General features: G+C 56.2%; 1 protein-coding gene across 1 annotated transcript in view; it reads left to right on the forward strand.

Moving 5' to 3' along the window:
- Positions 1–4,498: 4,498 nt before the first annotated feature.
- Positions 4,499–27,352, forward strand: part of Cdh22 (cadherin 22) — a 70,335-nt gene continuing 47,481 nt past the window's right edge. The window contains exons 1-3 of the mRNA XM_047540715.1: positions 4,499–5,029; positions 13,472–13,766; positions 25,865–25,984. Of these exons, the coding sequence (XP_047396671.1) occupies positions 4,772–5,029; positions 13,472–13,766; positions 25,865–25,984 (673 nt within the window). The 5' untranslated portion in view covers positions 4,499–4,771. The remainder of the gene's footprint in view (positions 5,030–13,471; positions 13,767–25,864; positions 25,985–27,352) is intronic.

Here is a 27,352-nt window from a genome sequence, read left to right on the forward strand (position 1 = left end):
TTAGCCAGGGTGGCGGCGCCGGCCATCTCTCCCCTGCATTGCATCTCTGACCCACCAGCATAGCCCTAGGCTCAGCCGGAGCCTCCCCTGCTCCACGTGGGCCATGCCACCATGACCACCTCCTGGATTATCCTTGGAAGCCCCCAGCCCCTCCACTTTCACCCAGTAGCCAGCCAGCCCATGCCCCTCCTCTGCTCCAGCCACCCGTGAGGCCCCGTCTCACGGGCAAAGCCCAAGAGACCCTTCAGGCTCAAGCCCCACCCCCAGGCACCTCTGACCCCATCTTCACTCCACTTGGGCAGCACTGGGTTCCATGATGGCCCTCCTTCACCCCAGAGGGCACTGACCCCAGGCCTTGCATGGGCTGCTCCCTTGGTCTGGAATCCTGCGTATGTACAGCTCCCTCACTTCAGGTCTCTGCTCAAATGCCATCCTAATGGCACAGCCCTTCTCTGAACAGCCTGTATGAATGCTCATTTATAGTGATAGATGATAGGTAGGTAGATAGATAGATAGAAAATTCTACCACCCTCCTCACTGGCCTTTGTTTTTCCCCAAAGCATTTACCATCATCTGACATTGTCTTAGTCGGTTCTCTGTTGCTATAACAAAATACCTGAGGCTGGGTTATTTATACGGAAGTTTATTTTGCCTCATGATCTGGAGACTGGGAAGTTCAAGAACAGAGTGTGGTACTTGGTGAGGGCATCATAACACGAAAGAAGGTGAGAGGACAAGCAAGTGGGTAGCAAGCATCGCAAAAGAGACCCGACGTGGGGGTGCAGTTACAACCCGGAACCTGGAGAGCTGCGTTAATTCCTCTTCTCGACCTCCTCCCCTCTCACAGGCCCGCCTCCCAACACCCCCACCATGATGATCAACCTTCAAGATGCATTTCAGAAGGAACACACCGTTTTCAAACCAAAGCAGACAGGTCATTTGCTTCTCGTTGGTGTCCACCACCTAGCAAGGCAAGGTCTCCAGCTATTTATTTTCAATAGAACAACAGAGTGGAAACTCCTGGAATGGACGGATGTGCATGGGATGCAGCGTGCCGGCTGGCGTGTGTGGCTGCAGACACATGCTTGCCTGCACATAGAAACGCCATGCGTGTCTGCAGCCCCCGGGGAGACAGGCGCATTGTGGAGGCGGGGCTGCAGGGTGGCCGGCCCGGCCGGGGCTCAGTTCTTAATCCCATTTGGGATTAAACAGCTCTGTGCAGTAGGTTGAGACCTGTGCCCAGGAAGGCCACCGACACGTGCAGCATCTCACAGGGAGTCGCAGGAGAGCTGGACACAGCCCAGGGATCCAGACCACCGCCCCAGACAGACAGAATGCCAAGCAGGGTCCTGTAGCCGTCACCCACCCGGGACAGGCAGCTGGAGCAGGAGCGGGAGGGAGGGGAGGGGAGGCTGAGTCTTCAGCGGCTCTGGCAGGCGGCACAGCGGCGACGAGCTGGCAGGCAGCCAGGGCGCCTGGCCAGCGTGCCTGAGGGAGGACCTGGCAGCTGAGGCACAAAGGCCCAGGTGGGGAGGGAGAGGAGCGGGCTGTGGGCAGGGCCGCCCCTCAGACCAGATGCCAATTGTGCCACGCGCCAGGGGGCGGCCCTGACCTGCCAAGTGGGCCCCAGCACCCAGAGGGCACCTTTGCCCATCCCCCAAAGGTGCGCGAGCCCAGGGGAGTCGGGTCCTGGGTTCGAGACTGCGCTCTGTCACTGATGCTGTGCGACTTTGGACAGCGCCCGACTCCACTCTCCTCTGGAGCAGGCATGGCACCCAGGCCTTGCCCCCCGCAGCCTCCCCAGCAGGCTCCCCACACTCCCAATCCCACTCGCCCACACCCTCCCTGCCTGGACCTCGAGTGCTACCTCCATGCGGCCCAGCCTCTGTCCCTGCTATTCCTCTGTGGGGAACCCTTTAGTGTCCAGCTTCTCCTCATCCTTCCAGGCTCTGCCAGATTCCCCCGGTTCTGAGAACCCCTCCCAGGCCCCTGTCCAGGGGGACACTCACCCACCTCTTCCATTCCCGTTTCTTGCCTTAATTTTCTTCTTTTGCTTACCAGGCCCTAAAATCATATGATATTGTAGATTGACCCCATTATCGTCTGTCTGTCCCCCAGGAGGCCAGTTCCACGAGGGCCTGGGCTCTGTTCTGCTTATTGCCGTGTCCCGGGGGCCCAGCACAGGGGCCAGCATCAGGGAAGCACTGGTAAATATTTGTGGGAAGAGTAAACGCATAGCCAGAAAAGACGCGCTGTCTTCTAATTACTGATTGGATCTCGCGGTCGTCCTCAGAGGGATGATGCTAATCGTCTGTTGAATGAGTGAGGGAATGAACGAAGTGCATTTCTGTCTCCCGCCTGCAGTAGACACTAATGTCTGATGAATGAATGATTGAGTACCAGCGCCCCCCACCTTGCAGAAGGTATTATAAACCAAGAAACCGGGGGGCGGGGAGCAGAGCAACGGCAGGCTGCCTGCCAACTGGGCATCTCCCAGAGGCAGCCCGGCCTCCTCGAGGTCCCCCCTCCTCCAGCGCCTCCCTCTGCATCCCTGCGGGGCGATGACAGCCCTGGAACTGGCTGGTGGAGCCAGGGGAACAGTCCCTGCAGCGTGTGCGGGGAAGTCATAAGCTCCAGGAAATGAAGGCTTCAGAGCTGCCTCCTCCTCGCCCAGAACTCCAGCCTCATTACGCCAGCCCCGGCCATCATGTGGGGAATCAGAGCCAGATCCCCAGAGGCGGAAGCTCAGCCTGGGGCCGCAGAGCGGGCCACCAGGATGAGGGAGCTGCCTCCCAGACCCACATAACAGGGTGGGGGTCGGGAAGGGGATGAGGGGCGCTTGCAGTGGGGCCACAGGTCCTCTTAACTAGAGGGACAGAGGGGACTGCGGGTCCAGGGCCCCTCCATCCCACTGCCCCCTCCGGACTGTTGGCGTTCTCCATTACCCAGAAACCCTCACCAGCACCGTCACCTTCAAGCAGAGCCTCCAGGCCCTGAAACCCCTTCCATAAAGGGTTTCCAGGGCCGACATGGCGAAGGAACACCAGGGCAATGCCAGCCCCCAGAAATACCTTCATCTCATCTACATCAAAGGAGGGTCTTTTCCCTGGAGACTCAGCCCCCTGCCCCTGGTCCGCACGCCTCAGGTTCCAGCCTAACTCCTCAACTAGCCCGACGGCTCCGGGCCGGCGTGTGTGCTCTGCCGCCTGCAATGCCCACCCTGTTCCTCCGTCTGCTCGAAGCTGCCCTGACTCCCCACCTCCCTCCCCTGAGCCCACAGGTCCAGCTCGTCCGCATACACACACTTCAAGGGCCCGATCACAGGCCACCTGGTATTTGGGTTGTGACTGGAGGGTCTCACCTCCCACCCCACCAAACTGCACGTGATCTGTGTTCCCAGCATCCAGGCTCAACCTGGCCCGGAGTCGAGGCTGGTGGAACTGAGTTGCTGAGCTGAGCGGAACTGGAGGTGGCGAGGCAGGGGACTGAGCCCCTCGCCTTCTCTGGCTCTGGTCTGTGCCTGAAATTCCTCCATTAAAGCAGCATGGCTGTCCCCTGTAAACACCCACATTAAGCCATTATTCATCATTAGGGCTTGAGTAGGCGTGAGTCCCTCAGATCCTTTCTTGCTGAAAACGGGGATCTGATGGAGGGAGGGAGGGAGGGAGGATTGATCTGTGGACACAGTGCTGGTCCAGGATGGGGGAGGAGAGGTGTCCCTCGGAGCCAGGGAAAGGCTTTCTGGGGGAATGTGGACACGATAAAGGCACGTGCAGAGGAGAGGGCTTGTGACCCTGCCGAGTCACGCAGGGCCCCTCCAAGCAAGGCCTGCCGGTGAGCCAGTGCCTCACCCCCTAGAGGGGCGAAGGGGTGGTGGCTTACCAGAGGGCCTTCCCCAAGTCCCAGATTTGGATGAAACGGCTTCTACCTGTCGCTATGGGAGGGTGGGAGGTGGGGTGGCAGGCTGGGAGCAGCACCCAGCCCCAGGACGCCTGGGTCTTGAAAGACCTCTTCTAAAAGTTGCAGCGGGGTGGAGGATTTGGGGAGGCTGGGCTGGACCAGACTGCCAGCCAGAGGCAGGGGAGGCAGCTCCTAAAGCCCCTGCTCCCCTGGGCCTGGCAGCAGTGAGAAGCTGGGGGGGGGGGGGGGGCGTCTGTGGGGACGTGGGGGAGGGGCGGCAGAGAGCAGAGCAGGGTGGGTCACCAGGGTTGAAAGGGGGATCTAAGGCTAGGATGGTGAGTGGGCTACTACACTGCGAACTCCAAGAAGCCAGGGGCCTCTCCTGGTCACCACGTGTCTGTGCCACCCTGCACAGCGCCAGGTGCACAGTAGGTGGTTAATCAGTGCTTACAGAAGGAGACAGACTCAGTCTGCCCTCCCGACGGAGCCCCTGGATGCTCTCTCCTTTCTCCTGCAGGCTCTGGATGGATCAAGAGGCGCCCTAGTCCTGGAAGGATCAGAAGATCAGCTCCTCCTCGACCCTCTTCCTGTCCGCGCAGCGCTGCCTGCTGATCGGGCCAGGGGCGCGGGTGGACCGGGCTGCTGTCCATGCCTCGGCGCGGCCGTCCCCTCCCGCTGCAGCCGGGCGGCCCCGAGGCTGGGTGGCGTTCAGGGCCGTGGGCCGGTCCGGGTGCCCCGTCGGGGGCAGTGTCCCGGCGGCCACGCTGAGGCCACCATGTGACCCGGCGCCGCTTAGTCCTGCGACCGACCGAGCGGCGGCGCCCTGGTGCCCCCCGTCCATGCTCCCGGGCCCGGCCCCGCGCAGCCAAGCATGAGGCCTCGGCCCGACGGTAGGGCGCTCCGAGCCGGGGCCGCGCTGTCGCCCGCACTGCTACTGCTGCTGCTGCTGCCGCCGCCACCGCCTCTGCTGGGGCGCCTGTGGGCGGCGGGCACACCCGCGCCGTCGGCGGCGTCCGGGGCTCGGCAGGACGGCGCGCAGGGCGCGGGCCGCGTGAAGCGCGGCTGGGTGTGGAACCAGTTCTTCGTGGTGGAGGAGTACACCGGCACGGAGCCCCTGTACGTGGGCAAGGTAACGTGGGGCCCACCCGCCCAGCAGGCCCCCATCCCCGCCCCTAGTCCGCGCGGGGCCGCCTCCCTCCTTTCAGCGTGCCTGGCCAGGGGCACGACTGGCTACCAGCCCCACTCTACCGCCCCAGCGCCCTGTGCTCAGCCCTGTCCCTCTTACTTCCCAGAGGAAAGAGAGCAAGCGAGTGGGTGAAGCCAGTCCATCTGTTGCCTGGAAGGCATGCGGAATTTAGAAACAAGTTTGCAAATCCGATCATGTCACAAACATACTCAGATCACTGGCCTAAAATGCCTCCATGGCTTTCCGTGCACCTGGGGTCAAGCCTGAATTCCATCCCATTGACTCTAGGGCTCCCATCCTCCTGCAGCTGCGCCAGGGGTCTGATGCCTTCTGAAAGGCCCTACCACCCCCCCAGCCTCCATCACGCCCCTTTGCCCGCGTTGCCCCCGTTGGACACTCCCCCCCACCTGCCTTGCTCTCCTCCACCAGTTGCTTCACATACCATACCACAGGTCTCAGCTCCAGTGCTACTTCCTGCAAGAAGCCCTCCCTGACCAGGCCAGGCCAGGCCAGGTCCCCCTATTACATGCCTTTCGAGTTCCCTGTATCTTTCCTTCATAACCCTGTAATTATGCATGTGTTTGCTTGATTGTGCAATTAATGTGTTTCTTTCCTATCAAGCCATGTTTGTTTTGCTCACCTTTAGATCCCCAGTGCACAGGCATTAGCTCACCAACTCTCCATTAAATGAATGAATGGATGGAAGCTACCTTCTCACTCCCCGAGCGTGCTTGCAGGTCTGACTGAAGATCTGTGCCCTAGAAATAAAAGGAACTGAGAAGGACTTTCATTCATTCACTCAGTCTTCATGGGACCCAGGTATGATGCTGGGGAGGCAGAAGTGAGTAAGATCTAACCTCTGCCTCCCCAGAATGACAGAGACACGCGGGTGGATAAAGTCTCACAAGTCAGCACCTGGCACTGAGTAGGCACTCATTAAAGGGTCTCTGTTGACTGGCGTCATGGAGGAGAAAACACCTGAACTGGGTTTTGTTGTATGAGTAGGAGTCCCTCAGGCTGAGGGGGAAGAGGGTAGAGCCTGGAGCTTGGAGTCCTGAAGAAGCCTGGCTTATTCAGAGATGAGTCCACAGTGGAGGTGTTGAAGTGAAAGGTGGCTGTGGCTACAGAAAGGAAGCAGGTGGTGCCCAGGGACAGTTCTCTGGCTTTTATGCAGACCAGCTGGCTTTCCGGGAAGTTGGGGTCGGCAGTGGGAACAAAACTCCAGCGTTTCCTGCTTGCAGACAGGCCTCAGAGTTTCTAGGTGGATCCGTTCTGAGGCTCAATCAAGGTCTCGGCAAGGACAGGAGGAAAGTCTAGGAGTGAGCTGTCAGGTCGGCCTCCAGAAACCCAGCTCTTCTCTGGGGCTAGACACAGTTGTCCCTGGTCCTCGGCTTCTTTCCTCTCCTTACATGTGACTGCAGTGGATCCTTGCAGTAGAGCAGACAGCTCCAGCAGGTCCACAGCCTGCTGCTCAGATCACCCAGCAACCGAGGGACAGAGCCCAGGACGGCCGACTCCCCCCCAGAACCTGGACAGCAGTCTTGGAATGGGGGGGAGGGGCCTACACCCACGACCAGCCGAGCGAGCGGCTCAGATCACAGGCTTTGGAGGCAGACGCCCCGGGGCCCAGGCCTGGTTCTGCCATCCCAATCCCTGTGTGACCTTGAACAAATCCCTGCACCTCCCTGAGACTCTGACTCTTCCTCTGTGGACATGGGGCTCCGAGAGCCCACCTTCTAAGCTTGTTGAGAACTAAGCAAGAAACTGGGCTCTCGGAGCGTTGAGCCCACGGCTTGTTCGCGATTATTTTTCTTAATATTTCCCTACAAAGTACTGAATCCTTAAAACCGCAAGGTGGAAATCATCGTTCTCTTGGTAGGCAAGGAAACCGAGGGCAGAGAGGGCAGAGAAGGCAGAGTCACAGAGCAGGCAAGTGGCCTAGCCAGCATTTGCAGCTGCGTGAGCCGGGGCTTAGTCCTGGGGAGAAGCAGCCAGCCTCCGCCCGACTGTCCAGACCTGGCCGAGACCTCCAGGCCTGGTCAAAGGCCCGCAGTCCAGGGGACCCCAGAGAGACTGGGAAGGACCCTAACACACCTGCCTAAATGTCAGAGGAGGTGGTCGTCTCTGCAAAGTGCCCCCCACTCCTGAAAAAGTGAGAAAACGGCTGCCGATGCTCTGATCTGCACCGCCTGGCCTTCAGCCTCGCAGATGAACGAGCCTCGCCCTCTCCTTCAATTACAGTCTGTGGAGGGTCCTAGTAAGTTCCTCCATTGTGAGGGGGAAAACCAAGGCCCAGGGGTGGAGGCCCTCAGGCCAAGGCCATGTAGCAACATGGCGGCAGAATCGACCCATAAACCAGCGTCCTGACCCTGTCTCCGGGCTTCATTCCTAGTCCACAGTGCTGGAAGCCAAGCGCTGTGCAGCGCAGGGGCCTTGCCTCTTCTCACCACAACTTCTGGTGTCCCCACTGCTGTTGGGGCGCCTCCTCCTCCTCCTCCACCTTCCCCTGGAGCCCCGCTCCACGCTCAAGGCCCCCTCCAGAAAAGCACCGCGCCTGTGCCCAGGGTGCACCTTCTTCTGAGGTGAGCAGCCTTGTGTGTGGCCGGGGGCTCAAGGCCCAGCTCTGCTGCTCCTGATCTCCCTCTCTGGCCACATGGTTCAGCCTCTCTGAGCCTCAGCTCCTTTTCCGTTGAGTGAGCCTATTACTGCACCCTCCTCACAGGGCGCGGGCAGATCATAAACCCCTCGGCTCCTGGCCTGCCTGCGTTGGTTTCCATTCTTCTAAGTCTCGCCCGGTTTTTCCAGCACCATCTACGGATTCCCGGAACCCCTGCTCCAAATCCCAGAAACCTTCCTGGCAACTCGGCATCCCGGCTTCTCACCACCAATTTTTCGAGAGGTGCTGGTTAGCCCACCCCCATCCCAGGAGTGTGAGCTGGGGCTTTTAAAACCACCTGGCCCCTTTCAGCCGAGCCTGTGTGTGCACAAGTGCTTGTGTGTGCACACGTGTGCACACACACGCACACTCATGCTCTTCGGGGAGAAGGGTCTTCTCCATGGTTTCAGTGAATTCACTGCTGCCTGGTCCCCCCACCCCAGGGAGCCGCTCCGAGCATCCGTCCTTGTCGAATTCCAAAGGTAGCTTAGCAACAGCACCAGGCGGAGCGAACCGGCCCCTGGTAACCTATTTTACAGACGCCTCCTCCATCACTCACCGCCGGCTCCTGTCGGCACCCACAGGAACCGCTGGGCCCCGCGGTTGTGGTTGTCACCAAGGCCACGCAAACAGCACACTCCCAAGTCCTGCCCCATTGGCTTGCCCTGGCCCCCCCCCCTCACCTGCTCACAACAGCCGCCCCCGAGCAACCTGGCAGCATTTCCATAAAATCTGGGTACTTTGACTAATCCCTTTTCCAAACTGTAATTTCCCCAGAGGCTTCTGTCAGCTGGATGTGGATTTTGTAGGATTTTTAATTTTTTAAAAAAGATAGAATTATGGGGTCAGCACTTATGACCAACTCCTGTGGGCGGTGAGATCTATTTTAGATATACGGCAGGATTAAAGTGGGGAGGAGAGCAGATTTAATTAAGTTGCTAATATTTAAAGAAAATTGATGAACTCCTGGTTTACGAGGAGCGCCGGTGTGAGCAGACCCCTCGTGTTCCGGGGAGGCTTTTTATTTGATTTGCTTTCCGTTTAAATCCTGGACTCGTTTTATTTGCGTAGCTGCACTGTCCGTTTAATTGTCTTTAATAAGGAAAACGTACCTCTGCTCGCATTTAATTTTGATTTAATTAGGAGGAAGTAATTAATGGCCTCGTAAATCCCATTTTTCAGCCCCCCTGGGATAAGAAACCATCACTCTAGTGTTTTCCGTGTTGTTTATGAGGGAAGGCTGGCCCTGGGGGGATTTCTCCTCTGGGGCTGGCCTTACTTCATGCACTATTGAGAACCTTGGGTGCAGTGCCAGATGGCCTCGGGCTGCCTTTAACAAAAACTGTGTGACTTTAGGTAAGATTTGGACCCTCTCTGGGCCTCGGTTTGCCTATCTGTATAATGGGGAGAGAATAGTCTCTGACTCACAGAATCATTATGAGACATCCTTGGGACAACGGTAAAGGGTCTGGAACTGGGCCTGGGTCATTACAGGTGCCAGTACTTGTCCTTCCTAATCTAGAACATGTGTGCCTGGGACTGAACAGAAATCAGTTGTGTACGTCATTATTCATTTGTTCCATGGTTTGCTGTGGTCCCTGTGCTGGGACATGGGAACAGCCATGTGCTCTACTGTCAAGGAGCTTGCAATCACACTCACAGGTGTGCGAGCGCACACACGCTCACCTCTCCCATGCGCCCTGGGTTTTCTCCACAGGCATTGCCAGGGTACCTAGTATGTGCCTAGCATGGGGAGCTCAGACGGAGAGGAATGGAAGTCAGCCCATGCCCTAAGCCCATGACAGCTGGGGACAACTGTGCACAGTGAGATGTCCCAGGGGAGTGTGGGACAGAAAGGTGCGCACACGGGAGCAGCAGAGCGCGCAAGGCCTCTTCAGCCAGAGGGCAGGGCACCCACGAGGGCTGCCTCAGTAGGAGACGGTGGAGCCTGAATGACAAGGAGGTGTCAGCGGAGAGCCCCAAGTCCCAGAGAGCCAGGATCTGAGCCAGAGTCCCGAGTGGGGAGGAGAAAGTGGGAGGCTCTAATCCCTCCTGAGACCAGGAGGGCCTGGAGGGGGTCTGATCTGCACTGAGCACCTACTATGTGCCAGAAGCTGCCATGTATTATTTATGAATCTTAGAATCGATGGGGAAGCCATACCAGTCCTATTTACGTGTGAGAAACGAGGTTCAGAGCAGGGCAGCCACTACCCCAGGGCCAAAGTGGCAAAGCTAAAGCCAGCACACAGCAGCTCCGGACTCCAAAGCCCACCGTCTTTCCTGATTTGTGGTTCGAGGTCCTTTACCAAATGATGGAATGGAGGCTCAGGGAGAGGAGGCCACTGACCAACCAGGCCTGCTGGGTGCAAGGTCAGAGACTGGTCTCAAGCCTGGCCACTGCCCAGCCTTCAGCCCAGTGACCGCCTGCAGCCCACTCCTTCCCCTTCCCTCCCTTGTCCTCTGGTGGAGACCTATAAGTGGCTCACCGGATTCCCCGAGGCTGCAGAGAGGCTGACCTGCACCTTGGAGTCGTTAGGCCCAGGCCTGCCTCAGACTCCTCACCTGGAATATGGGCATGCATTTTCACACTTCACAAAGTCAAGTTCAGTTTTTGCAAACAGCCTGCAACAGGTCTGGCCCACAGCGGACTCAATGAATGAGAGCACCATCTTCTGCCCCCAGTGGAGGGTCTAGGGCAGAGTCAGACGTTCCCTTTCTGCTCCAGAGCCAGGACCCTGCAACTCCAACTTCTTAGCTCCTGCCCCCATGCCCGTTGGCCCTGTCTGGCTCTGCAGTCCCCAGAGAGCAGCGGACGGGCCCAGCGTGCGCTCCGTGTCATACTTCACAGAAGAACCTCGGTGACGTCACCGCTGGTTCTGCTCCCTCCTCCCCGCTCTCCCTGATCAGTGATTCCTCTCCAAGACCTGAGTTAAAATGTCAAGGGCTAGGGGAGGCAGGAACGGAGACCACTTGCCGAGGGCTGGGGTCATTGCAAGCTGGCTCTCGCTCAGTCCTCACCGCACCTGTGCTCAGTCTGATTTCTGAGGTGGGAAAACAGAGCTCAGAGAGGTACAAGGAACAAGTCCACAGCCATGACATTCGTGAGCAGTGGAGTTGGGAGCGTGGCTTCCCACCCTGAGCCGTGTGGGAAACAGACCTTCCCTCTCTGCGTCTTAGTTTCCTCATCTGAGCAATGGGAATGGTAACGTGTCCTAGGTCACAATGAAGCCCAGTGAGATCATAGCTCCCACACGTTCCCCACGTGGCAGCGATGCCACCTTGGTGCCCAGAAGTGTTTGCTGATTCAATAAGCAGAGGATGGGGGAGGTGGGGGAAGGCACCCCAAGAGGGAAAAAAAATCCACCTTCCACCACCGCATCTCCCCAGGGCAAAGGTGCAGGAAGAGCATAAACAGCAAACAGGAGAGACAGGACTCATCCCGGGCAGTGCCAATGATTCAGGGCCTACGTCCTGAGATAATTTTATTGGGGGCATTAAACTGAGTTATGAGGTTTTTACAATCCAGCCACTTATGAGAAATCTATTAACAGTAACTGGACAGGAAGAAGGCTTCTCGGTGGAGCCCAGGACGGGCATTAATTGGGGCAATCTATAACAGGATGGGGACCCGGAAAGGTTCCACCAGACGCCTCCATTTACTCCCCGCAATTTCTGCTGAGAATCAGCAGACTCGCCAAAAAGAGAGAGATGCCCATTAATCGGCTAATGAAATATGAAAATGTTTATGGGCCATTCAATCTTCCAAATGGCACTTCTATAATCCACCTTTCAGACACAAAGTTCTACCAGCAGAATTTACACCCCGGCTCCTCCCGCCTGGCGGGGGTGGGCTTTCCTCCCTCTTCGTGACCTGACGAATTCATTGGCACCTGTTTTCCTGCTGAGGGGGCTGGGGTCCCTGGCAGCCCATCCTGAAAGGGGCTTTAGGGATTGTCTTGTTCATACCCCCTCTTCATGGAAGCTTAGAAGGAGCGAGGACCTGCCCAAAGTCACTGGCTTCATCAAGATGGATTTTCCTCTGCTCAGGGCTGCCTCAGAGATTTGGGCACTGGAGGGAAAAGTCTTGGGTGTTTCTGTTTGCAAGAAAACGGACTTCTTGCTGGTTCCTCCCCCAAGAGCTCGCCATGCCTCGGGAACAGCCTGAGCTCTGGAGCCTAGCAGGATGAAATCCCAGTTACAGAGAGAGATCGTTCAGTAATAATAACATAGTAACGCTAGCTACCATTTATTGGACACTTACTATGTCTCAGGCAGGGCTGATTTGCAGCGGGCACAAACAGGTCTAGTGGTACCAGTTGATACAATAGTGCAAACCTCCACACCCACAGCTGGTAGCCCACCTCCTCCCCACCCCTGCTCTCAGCCCCTCAGGCCTCCCCATGATCTAGCCACGACAGAGCATCTGCTGCAGGGCCCTGCTGCAGCGCCACCCTACTGGCAGGGCCCCCACCATGTTGGCTGTTAAATATCGTGCATGTCGCTGGTGCTGGGCAGCTGCGACGGACCTTAGGTACTCTCAACTTAGTGAACTCCTCAGCTCCTCTAGGATGACCTGCTGCTGTGATTGCTGGTATAACAGATGAAGGAATAGTCCCAGGGAATAGCAGTGACTTGTAGGAGGACACAGGGATGCTGGAGCCAAGGCATGGGTGGCCAGGCTGCACACCTCTTGCTTCCTGTGGCTCCTCTGCAGAGGCTTTAGGTGGAGCGAAAGAGCTTGGGCTCGGGAGTCAGCCTGCTCCTTGGAGGTCTAAGCTGAAGCATATTATCCCACTTCTCTGATCCTCAGTGGGAAAACGATAATCTGTAGAACTCTAGTAGAGTTTCTTCTCTGAGTCCTGACCAAGATGAGGGCATGTGCCTCATGACTCACTGCCCAGCATGCAGCAGCTGCCCCGCAGTTGCATCCCCTCTCCCTTTCCTCCTGTCCGCACCATGTGCCAAGTCCTGAGACTGCTGCACCTTATACTGAGATGTGTATGATGCCACCTAACCTCCAGCCTTGGGGGAGATGAGTCCATAACTCAGAGTGAGGTCATGGACCAGCAGCTTGGCAGCACGTTAGAAATGCAAACCCAGAGGCTCTGCCTGAACTACTGAGTCCAAAGCTGCATCTTAACAAGATGCCCAGGCGATCAGCCTGCACTTAGGCGTTGAGAAGCCCTGGCTACCTTGATCTTAGGAGATTGATCATGATAATGATGGCTTTGTAGAGAGATCTTGGAGGGGAATAGAGGGGTGGTTCAGAAGAGCTTTCTGGAAGCGTGGCATTGCAGCTGAGCCTTGCAGGGCTGGGGGATTTTCGGGAGGCAGAGAAATAAGGCTGAGGGCTCAGGGTCGGAGCCCGAGGCTCTCCAAGCCACAAGGAAGCATCTCTGCACTTCATGTAGGAGTAGGGAGCCGTGGAAGGTCGTGGGCAAGGAAGCGTGTTCAGATGGCCCTCTGAGGCTGAGGGCTCCCCGGCCCAGAGGAGGGTGGATTGCAGGTCAGGACTGGAGCAGGCTGAGCCTCGGAGGGCTGCTGAAACGCTCCAGGCCAGAGGCTGCCTCAGGTCAGTGCCACCACGGCTTCCGGGCCCTGGCCATCGTGAAGGTGCAGGTGCGTTGAAGGAGACTGGTGTGCAGGAACGGGCCCCCAGGGGCTTGAGGTGGGCCACAGAGAGGGGCTTCCTCCCCCGCCTCCACTCTGCCCTCCTCCTTCCTCCCCAGATCCATTCGGACTCCGATGAGGGTGACGGTGCCATCAAGTACACCATCTCGGGCGAGGGTGCGGGGACCATCTTCCTGATCGACGAGCTGACAGGCGACATCCACGCCACGGAGCGCCTGGACCGGGAGCAGAAGACCTTCTACACGCTGCGGGCCCAGGCTCGGGATCGGGCCACCAACCGCCTGCTGGAGCCCGAGTCGGAGTTCATCATCAAGGTGCAGGACATCAACGACAGCGAGCCCCGCTTCCTGCACGGGCCCTACATCGGCAGCGTGGCGGAGCTCTCGCCCACAGGTGCGCGGCCGGCTCTGGGCCCTGGGCGGGCAGGGCGACGTGCCCCCGGGGGGTGTTGACAGACCCTGCGTGAAGCCTGGGGGAGGGGCAGGTGCCCACAGGTCACAGTCACGGTGGCACACCGGGACAAAGCCACACCCATGCCCACAGCCTATACATGAATTCAGTGACACCCTCAGACACGCACACGCTGACATGCAGTCCCATGCACAGATGCAGCTGCGCACCCGGACACTACTGCACACTCAAGTCCAGCCCCAGGTACAAGATCAGCCGTGCACCCCACTCAGCCTGCCCCCCACCCAGGCAGCACCAGACACGGCCACACACGTGCTGTAGCCCTGGGCACAACCCTTCACGAAGGTTCAGCAGCACCCAGACACAGCAAGCCCTTTGCCACAACTGGCACGCATGCCATCCTGTCCCCAGGCACGATCACACAGGAACACCTGCAACCAGCAACAGCCGCAGCAGATCACAGTCCCAACAGGACCCAGACACCACCTCACACCTGGACATAGCCACGTTCCCCCCGCAGGGAAAGTGCCCTCACGCAGAGAGCGCCTCTGAGCAGACTCGCTGCCTGCAGGACACAGGCAGAAGCCCCAGGCAACACTGCCGTGCTGCAGTGCCCGTCACCGTGTCCACACGCAGGTCCGTGTCTATGTGGGAGCTGCGTGCGTGGATGTGGCAGAGGTCATGGGTGTGGCTCTGTCCAGGTGTGCAGTTCCATCTGGGCACAGCCAGTGAGCAACACCCAGATGGCTTTGCTCACCGCCCCCAGAAGGTCCAGCTGGACAACACGCCACCCACTGGGGACCCAGGCCCACACAGAGACCCTGAGGCCCCGACACAGACTCAGTCACATGTCCCTGGGGGTGGCCGCAAGCACCTGTGACGCTGCACACACAGTCTAGTGCATCGAGCAGGAAGCAAACACCGAGACACGTATGTGCAAGAAGATGTCAGGCACAACCAGGCTCAGAAACACCCTCACTGCACAGGACACTGAGACTGATGTTTGGAAGACACTGTGGGGTCCCTACTCTTGTCTGACCATCAAGGCCGCGCAGAGCCCAGGGTTCCTGAGGCTGGGGTAGGACTGGAGTCATGGGGTGAGGGCACAAGCCAGCACCTGTCACACCCACCGTGTTAGTCATCTGAGAACCAACTAGAAGGGAGCAGCCCTGGGTCCTAGACCACGCTCCACTGCTGGCTCCCGACAGCCACGGGCTCCGCACTGTCTCTGCCCCTCCCAGAGGCCAGGGGCTTTGGGTTCTGGAGAGAGACCATAATCTCTGGGCTAAGGATGTGCGCGTTCCTCTGGTCAGAGGATGGTGAGGGCAGGGAACAGCAAGGGTGTGAGTGGGCTGTACACACACACGGGACACGTGTGCCTGTGTCCACGTGCATCCCATCCACGCCTGCGTGCAGATGTGCACTGCATGGCCAGCTGAGGGGCACTTTCAGGCCGGTGCGGGCACGTGACATGCCATAGGTCTACTGGAGGTGTCCCCTCATGCATTCATTTAGTAGATATTTGTTGAGTGCCTACTGTGTGCTAGCCACTGGGGACAGAGCAGTGAAGTACTCACGAGGAGTACCTCCTGCTAAGGAAGGAGACAAGAATGAGCACACGAATCATTGGTCCAGTGAGGTCTCTGAGGAGGTGACATTGGAGCAGCGCAGGAGGTGAGGGGATGGGCCCCGGGGAACGGCAGGAGCAAAGGCTGTGGGCTTCAATTCCCCCAAGGAGGGTGGCATACAGCCAGGGAGATCGTGGCCAGGACTTCGTCTTTCATGCTGAGCAGGCTGGGAAGTCAGGGTTTCACTCAGAAGAATCACAGATCTGACTGAGTTTAACCGGAACTCGTGGCTGTTCCTTGAAGCAGAGGCAGCAAGGGCAGGAGCCAGTGGCCCCCGGAGGGGGATATTGCGAGGACCTGGTGGTGGCTCAGAACAAGATGGTGGCGGTGGCGGTGCTGAAATGAGGTCACTCGTGGATCTCTAGAAAGTAGAGCTGCAAGCACGGCTAGTCGATTGGACGGGAGGGTGAGAAAGAAAAGAAAGGACGGCTGTTGGGATTTTGACCTGAGCGACTCAGTGGCTGGAATTTCCATTTAGGGAGATCGGAGGAGCAGGGGCGCGGGAGCCGGAGCTGGTTTCAGACTCGCTGAGTTCCACGTGCTCACGGGGCAGCCGGGTGGCGATGTTTAGAAAGGCAGTTGAGTAGCCAGGTGCGGTGGAGGGGTCTGGGCTGGGAGGTGAATCTGGGAGTTGTTGGTGGCAAAGACACAGTGAGTTTTAGAGCCCGTAAGAACTTAGAAGTTAATTTCGTCAGTCGGGAAACTGGGACTCAGAGAGATGGAGACCCACCCAAGGTCACACGGAGAGCCAGAGGTAGCCAAGCCCTGACTTCCTAGGTCCCCATCCCCACCCCAACTGAAACTCTGACCTGAGAAGACACGGTCCTGTCTGCCTTTGCCCAGGACTGACCTGCATGTCTACACATGGACAAGACCAGGAAGGCAGCAAGAGGGGACGCTGGAGAAGGACACTGGGGCGTGTCTGAGGGACTTGGACAGAAGTGTCCTGGTCACACCTGCACTTTAGACAGCTCCCTCTGCTCCTCCACAGGGCTCTCCACCACCACTTCACTCTCTGCAACTCCGGAGGGGGCAGGATTGACGTTAGCATCCCCACTGAACAGATGGGAATGCCAAGGCCTAGAGAGGAGAGCTGTAGCCGTGGTCCCTTAGCTAGTCTGACGGAGCCAGGTGCTGGGCTTGGCTCCCAGACATGGGAGTGGCAAAGCCCTGGTGTCACCTGAGGGAAAACCGAGTCCAGGAGACAGGCAATGACTCATCCAAGGTCACACAGAGAGTGGGAGGCAGAGCTGAGCCCTATTCCTGGGCCCTGGCCTACGCCCCGGCCCTGCCATGTCTCCACGCCCCCGCTCACTGCTTCCCATGGCAGGGCGACTCAACCTGGACAAGCTGGGGAACCCAGGGGCAAGGAGGAGGAGACAGAAATTAAATTAGTTTGTTTTATTTGAGCAACTTTTTGAAGGAGAAGCAAATCCGACACTGGGGTGCTTGCGGAGACTCCAGGCAGCTTTGAAAATCAGTCACAATTACTGAGTCTCCTGATCCGGGCTGAGCGGGGCGGGCCGACAAGCGGCAGCAGGGTTGGGTAGCTTCGGAGATCAGAGGGAGTGGGGACGCTGCTTGGGACATGAAAGGCAGCAGTGCTCGCAAATTAAACCACTCAGAGCTTAAAAGGGAAGGGAAGTGTCGGGCCGATGAGCCACGCTTCTGAGGAGGGGCACCCGCCATGCTGGCCTAATGCAGCGGAGCAATCCTGAGCTGCCAGTGGAGGGTCTGGCCACCCACATGACCTTGGGCTGCTCCCTGTCCTCCTCTGGGCACCAGCTACCCTCCTGATCATTAAAGGGGTTCATGCAATATCATTCACAGGTATTTATTGAGTGTCTACTATGTGCCAGGCACTTCAGGCTCTGGGGACTCTGCAGTCCCCATACTAGAGCAGAGATAGGAAAGAAACGGACAAGTGACCAGTGTGGTGAGCTTCCTGCAGAGTAAGGGGGCGGGCAGGGATTTGGGGGAGTGCTGTTTTAGGTAGAGGGGTCAGGGACAGTCTAAACGGACATTCAATCACGGACACAAGGAAGAGAACCAAAATGCTCTGTGAAACTGGTTTTCAAACCCTACTGTGCACCTGGATTACCTGGAGAACTCATTAAGCATAGCTTGCTGCCCCTCTCCCCCCAGGATTTATTTATTTGTCTTTGTGGTGCTGGGAATGGAACTCAGTGCATGCTAGGTAAGGGCTCTAACACTGAGCTGTGTCCCCAGCCCCTGCCACTCCAGGGTCTCTGCTGATTCAATAGGCCAGAGTCTGTCAAAGTGTTAACCAATGCCAAGGGTTAACGATGCTGCTGGTTTGAAGACCACACTCAGAGAACCACTAAGCTAGAAGAATGTTCAAGGCACAGGGATCAGAAAGTACAAAGGCCCTGAGGACCGTGTGTTGGTCATATCCGAGGAATAGCAAGGACATCAGTGTGGCTGAGAATGTCCAGGTACCTCTGAAGAAGGACCAGGGAAGTGGATCACATAAGACCAGGACGCAGTGGAGGGCTTTCAGTTGTACTCTGAACGATGTGGGGAGTGGGAGTGGGACACGATTCAACTTATTTTTTTAAAAGAATGACTCGGCCGTCATGTTGAAAATAGACTGTAGGGGGTGAGGTGGGAAGAAGGGCGAGGGAGGAGGAGGCTGCCGTCAAGCAGGCGAGAGGTGACAGTGGCGGGGATCCCGTAGGTGATGAGAAGAGGTGGGACTCCTGTGTGTTGAAGGTGGAGCTGACGGTCTGTGGGCAACAGGGTCTGTGGGCGACAGAGACAAGGTGGCGCTGAAGGATTTGACCGGAGCGGCTGGATGGATGGAGCTACTGTGACTGAGACAGAGTCAACGCTCCGGGAAGGGCAAGTTTGCCAGATAAATTAAGAATCCATCCATCCTTGGACATGTTCAGATTGAGACGTCCACTGGAAGTCCAGGTGGAGATGTCCAGGGGACAGATGGATCTAGGAGTCCGAGCATCGGCAGAGAGATGGGGCTAGAGATGCAACAGGAAGTCATCAGCAGGGAGGGGGAGCTTAAGGCTCGAGGCTGGATGAAATCGACAAGGGAGCGAGTTTTAATAAAGAAGAACTGGACAGATAATCTTTCACTTAGGGTCCTGGACACCTTTCCTAGGGTGTCACAATCTAAGTGATAGACAGGAAGAATTTCAGGGTTCTCATATCCAGTTCAACTCCACCTACTTACTGTGTACAAGGCACTGTACTTGGTACTAGTGAGAGTTCAGAAATGAGAAATTCAGTTCAAGACGCATATTTTAACCACTGCTTTTTTCTGGGCACTGCAAGGGAGGTAAAGAGGAGCCATATAATTAAATCCACAAATATTTCTCAGCACCTATTATATTACAAGGGCTCATGTGTCCTTGGCTTTGTAGGGCTTGCAAAGATGAGTCACCCAACTTAGCCAACATTTATTAGCACCCACTTTGTATTTAGACCCACAGAGGATAGAAAAATATGTAGTTTTAATTCAGTAGACACTTATTAGTGCCTCCTGTGTACACAGCACTTTGCTAGTTAGGAGGGGCCTGACCTCAGACAGGTAGCAGATCAATTTCATCTCCTGCACCAACTTTGATCAATTGGTAGTGACTAGGGCTGTGTTGGGGAATCAAAGATCTTGGGCCCAGCAGAAAAGAATGCCGCAATGGATTAGTGATGTCTGCTGCAAGCAAAGGGTGGAGGTGGTGGCTGATATGCCACAGAATTGGTGCTGCTGTATCACAGACTGGACATGGACAGGGCCCTGCCACAGCCACATCCTGTGTTTTCCGATTCTTCTGTGAGCAGCATCTTTAATGGATGGAAAATGCCTGTTTTGTAGTACAGCCCGCACTTCTTGGGACATTCACTAAATAATAGCTATCAGCCAACACTGCTTTCACGGAGCTATTTTCCTTTATCCTCACAATCCTGGGGAATAAGCAGGGCAGGTATTACTGTCCTCATTTTGCCAATGAGGAAATAAATGCAATGAGAGATAAAGTGACTAGTCTGAATTTCCACTGTAAGAGCCAAGCCACAACTCGAGATCCAGACCCTGCGAACAGGACCCGAGTGACTGGGCTTAGCATCCGTGGCTTTCTCTGGGGGGGGCAGGCATGACCATTTCTTGCACAGGGACATCCAGCTTGAAAATCTCTAATGGCATTGGATCCTCCCACAGACTCCTGAATTCTGTTGACATCCCCATTTTACAACGAAAGAAATTGAGGCTTGAGAGAGGAAGGAAAATAAAAGTGGGAGACCATGTGGATTGCTAAATCCAAGGCTGGAGGGTGGCAGAGGGGAAAGGAGGAAGGCGGGAGGCAGAGCGTTCCCCAAGGGTCTCATTTGGGAAGGGCAGCAGCAGGCTGGGAGCCTCTGATTGTCCCATCTGCAGCCAGAGAGAGTGTGGCTCAGCAGCCCTCAGGCCCAAGCCAGGAATCAATCGCCGGCCTCTGCAGAGACAACTTCTAAAGATGTTTTTAATTAAAGTCCAGGAAGATCTATATGTGCAATATCTCCTTGCTTAGCAACGGCACTGGCTTTCACCACCCAGGTCGGGGGGAATGGGGCAGGAGGTTTCCGGTGGGGAGAGGTGGCAGAGAGGAGCAGAGGCCCTAGCCTTCAGGAGATGGCCCCTGGGCTCAGGTGATTTGAGCAGGGAGGAGTTAGCCAAGCATTTCAGAGATGCATGTCTCTCTTTGTCTTTTCCCATCAACAAATCAGTCAACAAACGTGAGCTCTGTCTTGTGCCAGGCCATTTACCCGCCTGGGTGTGAGGTGATAAAACTGCCTTCAAGGGGCCAGCACATAGTGGGGGCTCTCTAGATGTTGGATAAATGAATGGGAGCAAATTATAAACACAATGTTTACTTACAGAAACCGGCAGAGGATGCTTTCCCAGGGGCTTAAAATGTTGCTGTCCAAATAGATAAGGTCAGCAGACTACATAGTGGACAGGATATGTAAATGTTGAGGGGACAGAAGAGCTTGTGGGTCTCAATTTGGGGTGGCAGGAGAGTCCTCTTTCTCAGGGGAATTGATTAGATTCACACAGACACTCAGAGGATGCCCACATGGGCAAGACAGGCTGGGATCCATCAAGAAAGAAAGAGTGAAGGGAGGGTGTTCGGGAGTCTCCAGAGGCTCTGGAGAAGGATTTGCAATGTGGACGGTCCCTCCCCTCACGGTACCTGATCTCACTTCTCTGCCCCTTGTCCCTCCTCCTGGTGCCCCCCACCCTACTTCACAGGGGTCTCTATTTCATGCTCTCTGCCTCCGTTTCTGGGACTCATTTCCTCCCTCACCTCTGTGTTTCTGTTACGCTCTCTGCCCCACTGTTGGTCCCTGTGTCTCTCCGTCCCTCATTTCTCCACCTCACACCCACTTTCTCGCCCTGCCTCTCTGTGCGGCCTTCTCCACTGCCCGGCTCTGGACCTGCCTCCCCCTCTCCTCCCTGCACCCCCCTCCCCGCAGCCGCCTCCCTGCCTCCCCTGTGTGTTATTCATCTACATTAAGCTGCCCTGCTTGGGTGGCCAGCAGCAAGGTCAAGAGCAGCCCAGTGAGCCAGCATTATGAGTGATGATCTGAGAGGGAGTCGGGAGGGGAGGGAGGGGTTCGAGGAGGGGTTTGTTTCCCGTGTAATCTGCGCGTTCCCGGGGACTCGACAAGTGGTTTTTAATTTTTAATAGAAAGCATTCCGTGCAGTGCTGGCAGCAGCAGGGGGTGGGACTCTTTTTTTTTTTTTTTCTTTCTTTTACAAATGTTTGAGAAGCTAAATGTGAGCCTAGGGTATCCCCAGGCCCAGCAGGGTAGCAGAGGAGGTAGGGAAGAAGCAGGATGATAATAATTACAAACATCTTCATAATAATGACACTTGGTCACCTTAGTAGAGGACCCTGTTCTTTTCCAAAGTGCTTCATTTCTTTCTTCTCATCAAGGGGTCTCCCACACCCAAGGAGCAGGAGGGATAAAGTATGATCCCCATGTTGCAGAAGGGGACCTGAGACCTGGTCACCTGGTCAGGTCAGTTGGTTTTCCAGCCGCCATGCACAGAGCTGAGGACAGGGCTGTAATGAGAATCTGCGTGCCATCCCTGAGCTCCATGCAGGGCCACCCTCTCCTGGAGCCCCCTGGGGCCTCAGTTGCACCTCACAGACAGCAACTGTTAAGGGACAAACCAGGACATAGCTTCAAATTCTGCTCCAGGTTGAGCTGTGTTAGAGTCACCCGGATGAACCAGATGAATAGACAACTCCCTGCCTCCTGACGCTGGTGCCCAGGGAAGTCCTGCTCAGAGCCAAGGACACTTCCTGACTATACAGAGAAGGGAAAGGAATAGACTCCTGCTGGGCACCCACTGCACACCCGGCTTTACCAGCCTCTTGGACCATCATCTCTAATCCTCCAAGCATTTCAGAGATGCAGAGTGGGCCCCTCTAATGTCACCAGTGAGGAAACAGGCCAGTCAGGGGGAAAGATTTGACCCAAGGCACAGCATGAGGAAGTGGTGGGATTTGAACCCAGGACCCTGATGCCAAAGCTCCCCAATCTCCTTGGAGGTGTGAGGAGCATCTCCTCTCAGGCTGTGACATCTCATGCCAACTTTGGCCAGTTTGGTGGCATGAGGCATCCTTGGGCTTCCTTCTGGTGTCAATCTCAGGACAGGTTCATGAGTCCAGGCAAGTGACATGCTGGCTAGGCAGTGCTGGCTTGGAAGTCCCCCTGCCAGTTACTAGTGACGTGACCCTAGAAGCCTCTGTGACTGTTTTCTCATCAGTCAGGGTGCGGGTCTAGGGCATCAGTAGTTCTTAGCCCAGGGGACACTTTAGAATCACTCTGGAGCTTATAAAAATGCCTTCGCCTGGGCTCCTCCCCAAGAGCCCTACTTAACTGGTGTAGGATGGGGTTCGGCATCAGTTTTATTTTAAAACTCCCATGAACTTTTTCTAATGTGCAGTAGGTTGAGAACCATTGGTTTCTATGCCCTCAAGGACCTGCCTTTCCATATTTAACATTCCACATGAATCCCTGAGCCCCGGGATCCTCTTTACCCAAGAATCACTTAGGCAGCCCTTCCTATCCTCTTCCAGCCTGGACATGGGCTCTCAACCCCCATTTAATAGGACCGGTGGACAGCACCATGGACAGTGCATTGCTTGTCCCAACCAAACCCAGCCCCACTCCTGGTAGTCTGGGCTTCAACCAGCTGCCAGACTCAACCTGACTCCTGCTCTTCCTCTCCCCTCCCCTCCTTCTCCGTTCTCTGAATCTTCCCTCTCAGTTGTCCATCTACTTCGACCCCAATTGACCCGCTCCTGCCTGTAAGGCAGGAGCCAGGTGAGTTTGGACATCAGATCTACCTGCATTTGAATCCTGCCTCACCTACTTCCCTACCAGGGGAGCCCCTGATGGGCACTGTCCTTGGTGCTGAACGTGGGGATCTATTTGAGGTCTCACAAAGGGTCCCATAGAGTTTGGTGGCACCATTAATGAGAACACTGAGGCATGGAGAGGTTTAGAACTCAACTCAGCCTCCACATCTGGAAAGTGGAAAATGTAACAGGGCTCACAGCAAGGCTTTATTGTGTCATTTCCATGAGATAACACATACAAAGGGCTTGCATCATAGTTTCTGGCCCAAAGTAGTTATTCAACAAATGCAATATGCAGTAATCATTGTTATTGAATAATAATATGTAATCATGGGTTTCAGTGCACAAAAGGCATATTGATTTCCAGAAGTTTTGTGATATCACACTGGTGACTTGAAATTGGGCCACGGTGGAGTATTTGCACTACAGAAATCAGGGAATACAAATAAGTGGGGTATTCCTCCTCCACTCCATTTATGTCATAGACCTGTGAGGTCTCAGACTGGACATGGCAGTGTCCTGTAACGTGAACTGCTGAACCTGGGGGGTGACCTAGGGAGGATGGCCCCAAGGGGGTCTCATAGCAGCCACGAGTCTGGAACCTCTTTGTCTGCCAATTCATGGGTGGTGAAGATGGGAGGGTGTGTGACCCAAAGAAGCCACTCCTGCAGGGCCTGGGGGAGTGGTGGTGAATCACCGGCCCTTCGCCATCCCCACGTGTCGGCATTAACTGTAATGGCTGCAATAAAGAAGCCCAGATTGGGGAAATGATTCCATTTTCCCCGCGGGAGTCCCTGGGATGCAGCCAGGGAGAGAGAGAGAAGGAGAGATTGCGCTCAGCCATGTCCCTGGGGAGCCGCTCAGCCTGACGTTGTAGCTTGCCATGGGGTGGAGGGAACAGGCAGGGGAGTGGCTGGAGATGTCCCTCCTAACATTCCAACAGCTACCGTTTACTGAGCACCCACCACGAGCCCCATGCTTTACGAATCTTCTCCCATTTCAGTACCTCAGTGAGGGAGGCACAATTCCACTGTCTGGTAGCTTGCAGGCCTCCTGAGACAACAGCCACCTGCTTTATCGGGTCCTAGTGTGGCCCAGTCACTGTCCTTGGTGCTGAACAGGAAAATCTATTTGAATTCTCAGGACGGTCTTAGGAGTTTGCTGCTGCTGTCACCTGCATTTCACAAATGAGGAGGTGGAGGCATGAAGGAGTTCATGACATGTCCAGTGCCAAAATTCTAATAAGTGCAGTGCCATCACTGATTATGACTCAGTACACTGAGCCACTGTCCCCACAGTCCACGCTTACAGTGTTCCTGGTACCCAGAGGGGTTTTGGCATCGCAGTCCTGGGTTCAAATCCCACTGCTTCCTCAGGCTGTGCTCTCAGTCAAATCTTTCCCCCCGTCTGGCCTGTGGCCTCACCCGTGATATTAGAGGGGTCCACTCTGCCTCTCTGAGGTGCCCAGAGGATTAGAGGGAATGAATTTAAGGGGCTGGTAAAGCCAGGTGTGTTGTGGGTGCTCAATAGTTCATTCCTCTCCCTTCTCTGTATGGTCAGGACACACCTGGAGTGTGTCCTTGGCACTGAGTAGAAGATCGCAGGCACCAGCAACAGGGGGAGGGGGCTTGCCCACTCCTCTTCCCTAGCTTGTCAGGGCAACTTGGACATGGTTGACATGGAGCCGGAGCCGCCAAAGACAGGCGCATTGCAGGGCCGGCTTAGGAGGCTCTGGCTGGGAGGGGGACCCAGAGAGGGAAATGAGAAATGCAAAGGAGTGAAAAATAAATACATGTGTCTGTCTGGAATGATCGAGGGCCCCAGGCTGGAGGCGGGAGAGGCGGGCAGCAGGCTGGGCTTAGCAGAATTGCTGCAGTAGCACTTCCAGGCTCACTCATTAGCCAAACCGTGAACTGGCCTCACCTCCCAGCATGCCACTGTGCCACCCAGAGAGCCCAGCCCAGTCCCAGGAGGGTCCCAGCCCACCCCAGTGGGAGAGGCCCACCCAGCAGGGGGCATGTCCCTGAGGTGGGGTCTCAACCTCCTTCCACTGGGTTATATCCTAAGCCCTCAAGACCCCCTCTGGCTCTTCCACCTCATTCCCTTCTTTCTGGAAAGGTTCAGATGTACAAGACAGCTTCTCGGCCCCTCGGCTTGACCCCTCCCCCAACTGGTCCTGCCTCACGTCCCAAGCCCTGCTTTCGTCAAATTGAACATGATGTCAAATTAGAGCCATCTCTGGGACAGGCCGAGAGAAGCTCCCAGTTTAATGAGGCAGCGTCGAAAATCAATAACTTAATTGCCGCTGTTTGATGGACTTTTATCCAATTTATACTCTCCCCAGTAGCCTACGTGCAGAGCATGAGGAGAAGCTGTGTGACTGGGGGCGGGGGCTGTCTGAGCACGGGGGGAGGGGCGGGGAGGGCCCCAGGCCCAAGTTAACTGTTTTCCGGGGGGAAAGCTGGGCACTGAGTTCTGCTGCCCAGGGGCCCAGAGACACTGCCCCCTGAGCCCCAGTGAACTGAGCTGTCCCTCTTGGCTGTCTATCCCCTACTGCCATGGTGGGGGCAAGGGGACAGAGTTCTGAGGAATCCAAAGGGCCTGGAGTGGTAAAGACCTCTAGATGAGGAGGTAGGTGCCTGGTCTCTAGTCCTGGCTCGGACTCGGCCTTCCACGACCTTAACTGTGATCATGATTGCAGCCACCACCTTTGAGAGGCTGTCCCCAGCCTCTCCGTGCTGGCAGTTCAAAATCCTTCCCTCAACCTGGTGCTGGAAGGCTCGGATTATCCCCGTTTTGCTAAAGAGGGAGCAGATTCAGAGGTGCTGGCTTTCCTTGCAGAGTCCCACTGCTGGGAACCACCCTAGGGAAATGTGAATCCAGATCGGACTCCATGGTAACCCTTGGGCCACTCGGAAGGCCCGGGTCAGGCAGCCGGCTGTGCCTCTGTGGGAATGGGATGTGTGAGGGGGCTGGTCTCTTCTCCCCGCTTCCCTGGGGTGGGTGAGGCGGGAGGGAGGAGCACAACAGCTTCAGGTGACCCCTGTCTTGCTTGGTCCCCGGGACTCAGGCACGTCCGTGATGCAGGTGATGGCCTCGGATGCGGATGACCCCACCTACGGCAGCAGTGCCCGGCTGGTGTACAGCGTGCTGGATGGCGAGCCCCACTTCACCGTGGACCCTAAGACCGGTGAGGGGCGGGGCCGGGCCAAGGGGCGGGACCAGAAGGGTGAATCTGGAGGGAGGGGCTGTAAGGGGCGTGGCCTGAGGCAGGTGGAGAACCACCCCAGACTTGTACTCTCAGCCGTCTGACCCAAGGCGGAGAGCGTGCGCTTCAGAGGACTCTGGAGCAGGCACCTTGGGGGTCCAGGGGACTCCAGGGCCGAGGGGATCTCAAGAGGGGCAACCGGGCGGGGAGAGGGAGGGCTGAGGAACAGAAAAGTGGGGCGGGGGCTCCTGCAGTACGAGCAGAAAGACAAAAAGGCGGGAGGCGTCGCTGCTGGTGCCCTGGGAGGACATCAGAGGTCTGAACGAGGCGACCTCTGTAGTCCTGGGAGCTGAACTGAGGCAGACGCATCCTCAGCCCTTTTGGGGTTGCAAGGGTTCCTTTCGGCAGTTCTAGGAGGGGCTTCGTTCCGCAGGCTTGAAAGCTCTGTTTACTGGGCTGCTGTTAAGGATCTGATGGAAAGGAAACGCTTAGAGACGGTTTTCAAGGGTGGATTGTTGTTTGTTTCATTGACCCCACAAACACACACACACCACCAGCAGCAGCAAACAAGAGTGCAGCACCCACCAATCCCCATTTCACTTACTCAGGGGTTGGGACTTGACTAGTCTCTCAAGGACCTTGGGAGAGTGCCAGGGAAGACAGAAGGAGAGGATGTTGGCTCAGAGAGGTGAAGTGACTCATTCGAGGTCACACAGCTGGGAGAGCTGCTGATTCCACTGGGTGCTCGCACAGCCCCTGGAATAGGAGGGAGATGAGACATCAGACACCACAGAACGTTTGTCAAATGCCATCATGGAGCTCAGAGGACTGTGGGAGGAGGGGGAAGGCATGTGACTGGGCAACTAGAACACAAGGCTTCTTGGAGGCAGAAGCAGCAATCTCGGAAGATGGCGGCCAAAGGGAGACTTCTGAGAAGGGCATTGCAGGCGGAGGGCACAGAACAGGCAAAAATAGGGAAACGTGCCTGAGGCCGAGGGAAACTGTAAAGAGAGCTTGGAGGCCACGTGGAGAGGCCTCAGGGACTGTGTGGGTGGAAGTCAGGCGAGGGGCTTGGATTTCAGTCTAAGGGCAATGACCGGAAGTGGGGGTTGATGAATTGGGTTGGGGGATTTTGTATGTGGGTTTGTTTTGTTTGGAGAGAAGGAGGATTCCAGTCTAGAAACCCAGTTAAAATTGCGTTCTCTTCCACATAATGTCTTCCTTACTTTTTTCCTTCTTGCTAAAGTAGTATATTTTAGAAAACATTCAAACATTAAATAAATGTTAAAAAGAAAGTGCTTCCTACTCCCTATTCCGGTAATTGCAACCCCAGAGGTGGCCGCTTGGTGT

This window comes from Sciurus carolinensis, chromosome 2 (genome assembly GCF_902686445.1).
Source record: "Sciurus carolinensis chromosome 2, mSciCar1.2, whole genome shotgun sequence".
In the NCBI taxonomy this organism is placed as follows: domain Eukaryota; kingdom Metazoa; phylum Chordata; class Mammalia; order Rodentia; family Sciuridae; genus Sciurus; species Sciurus carolinensis.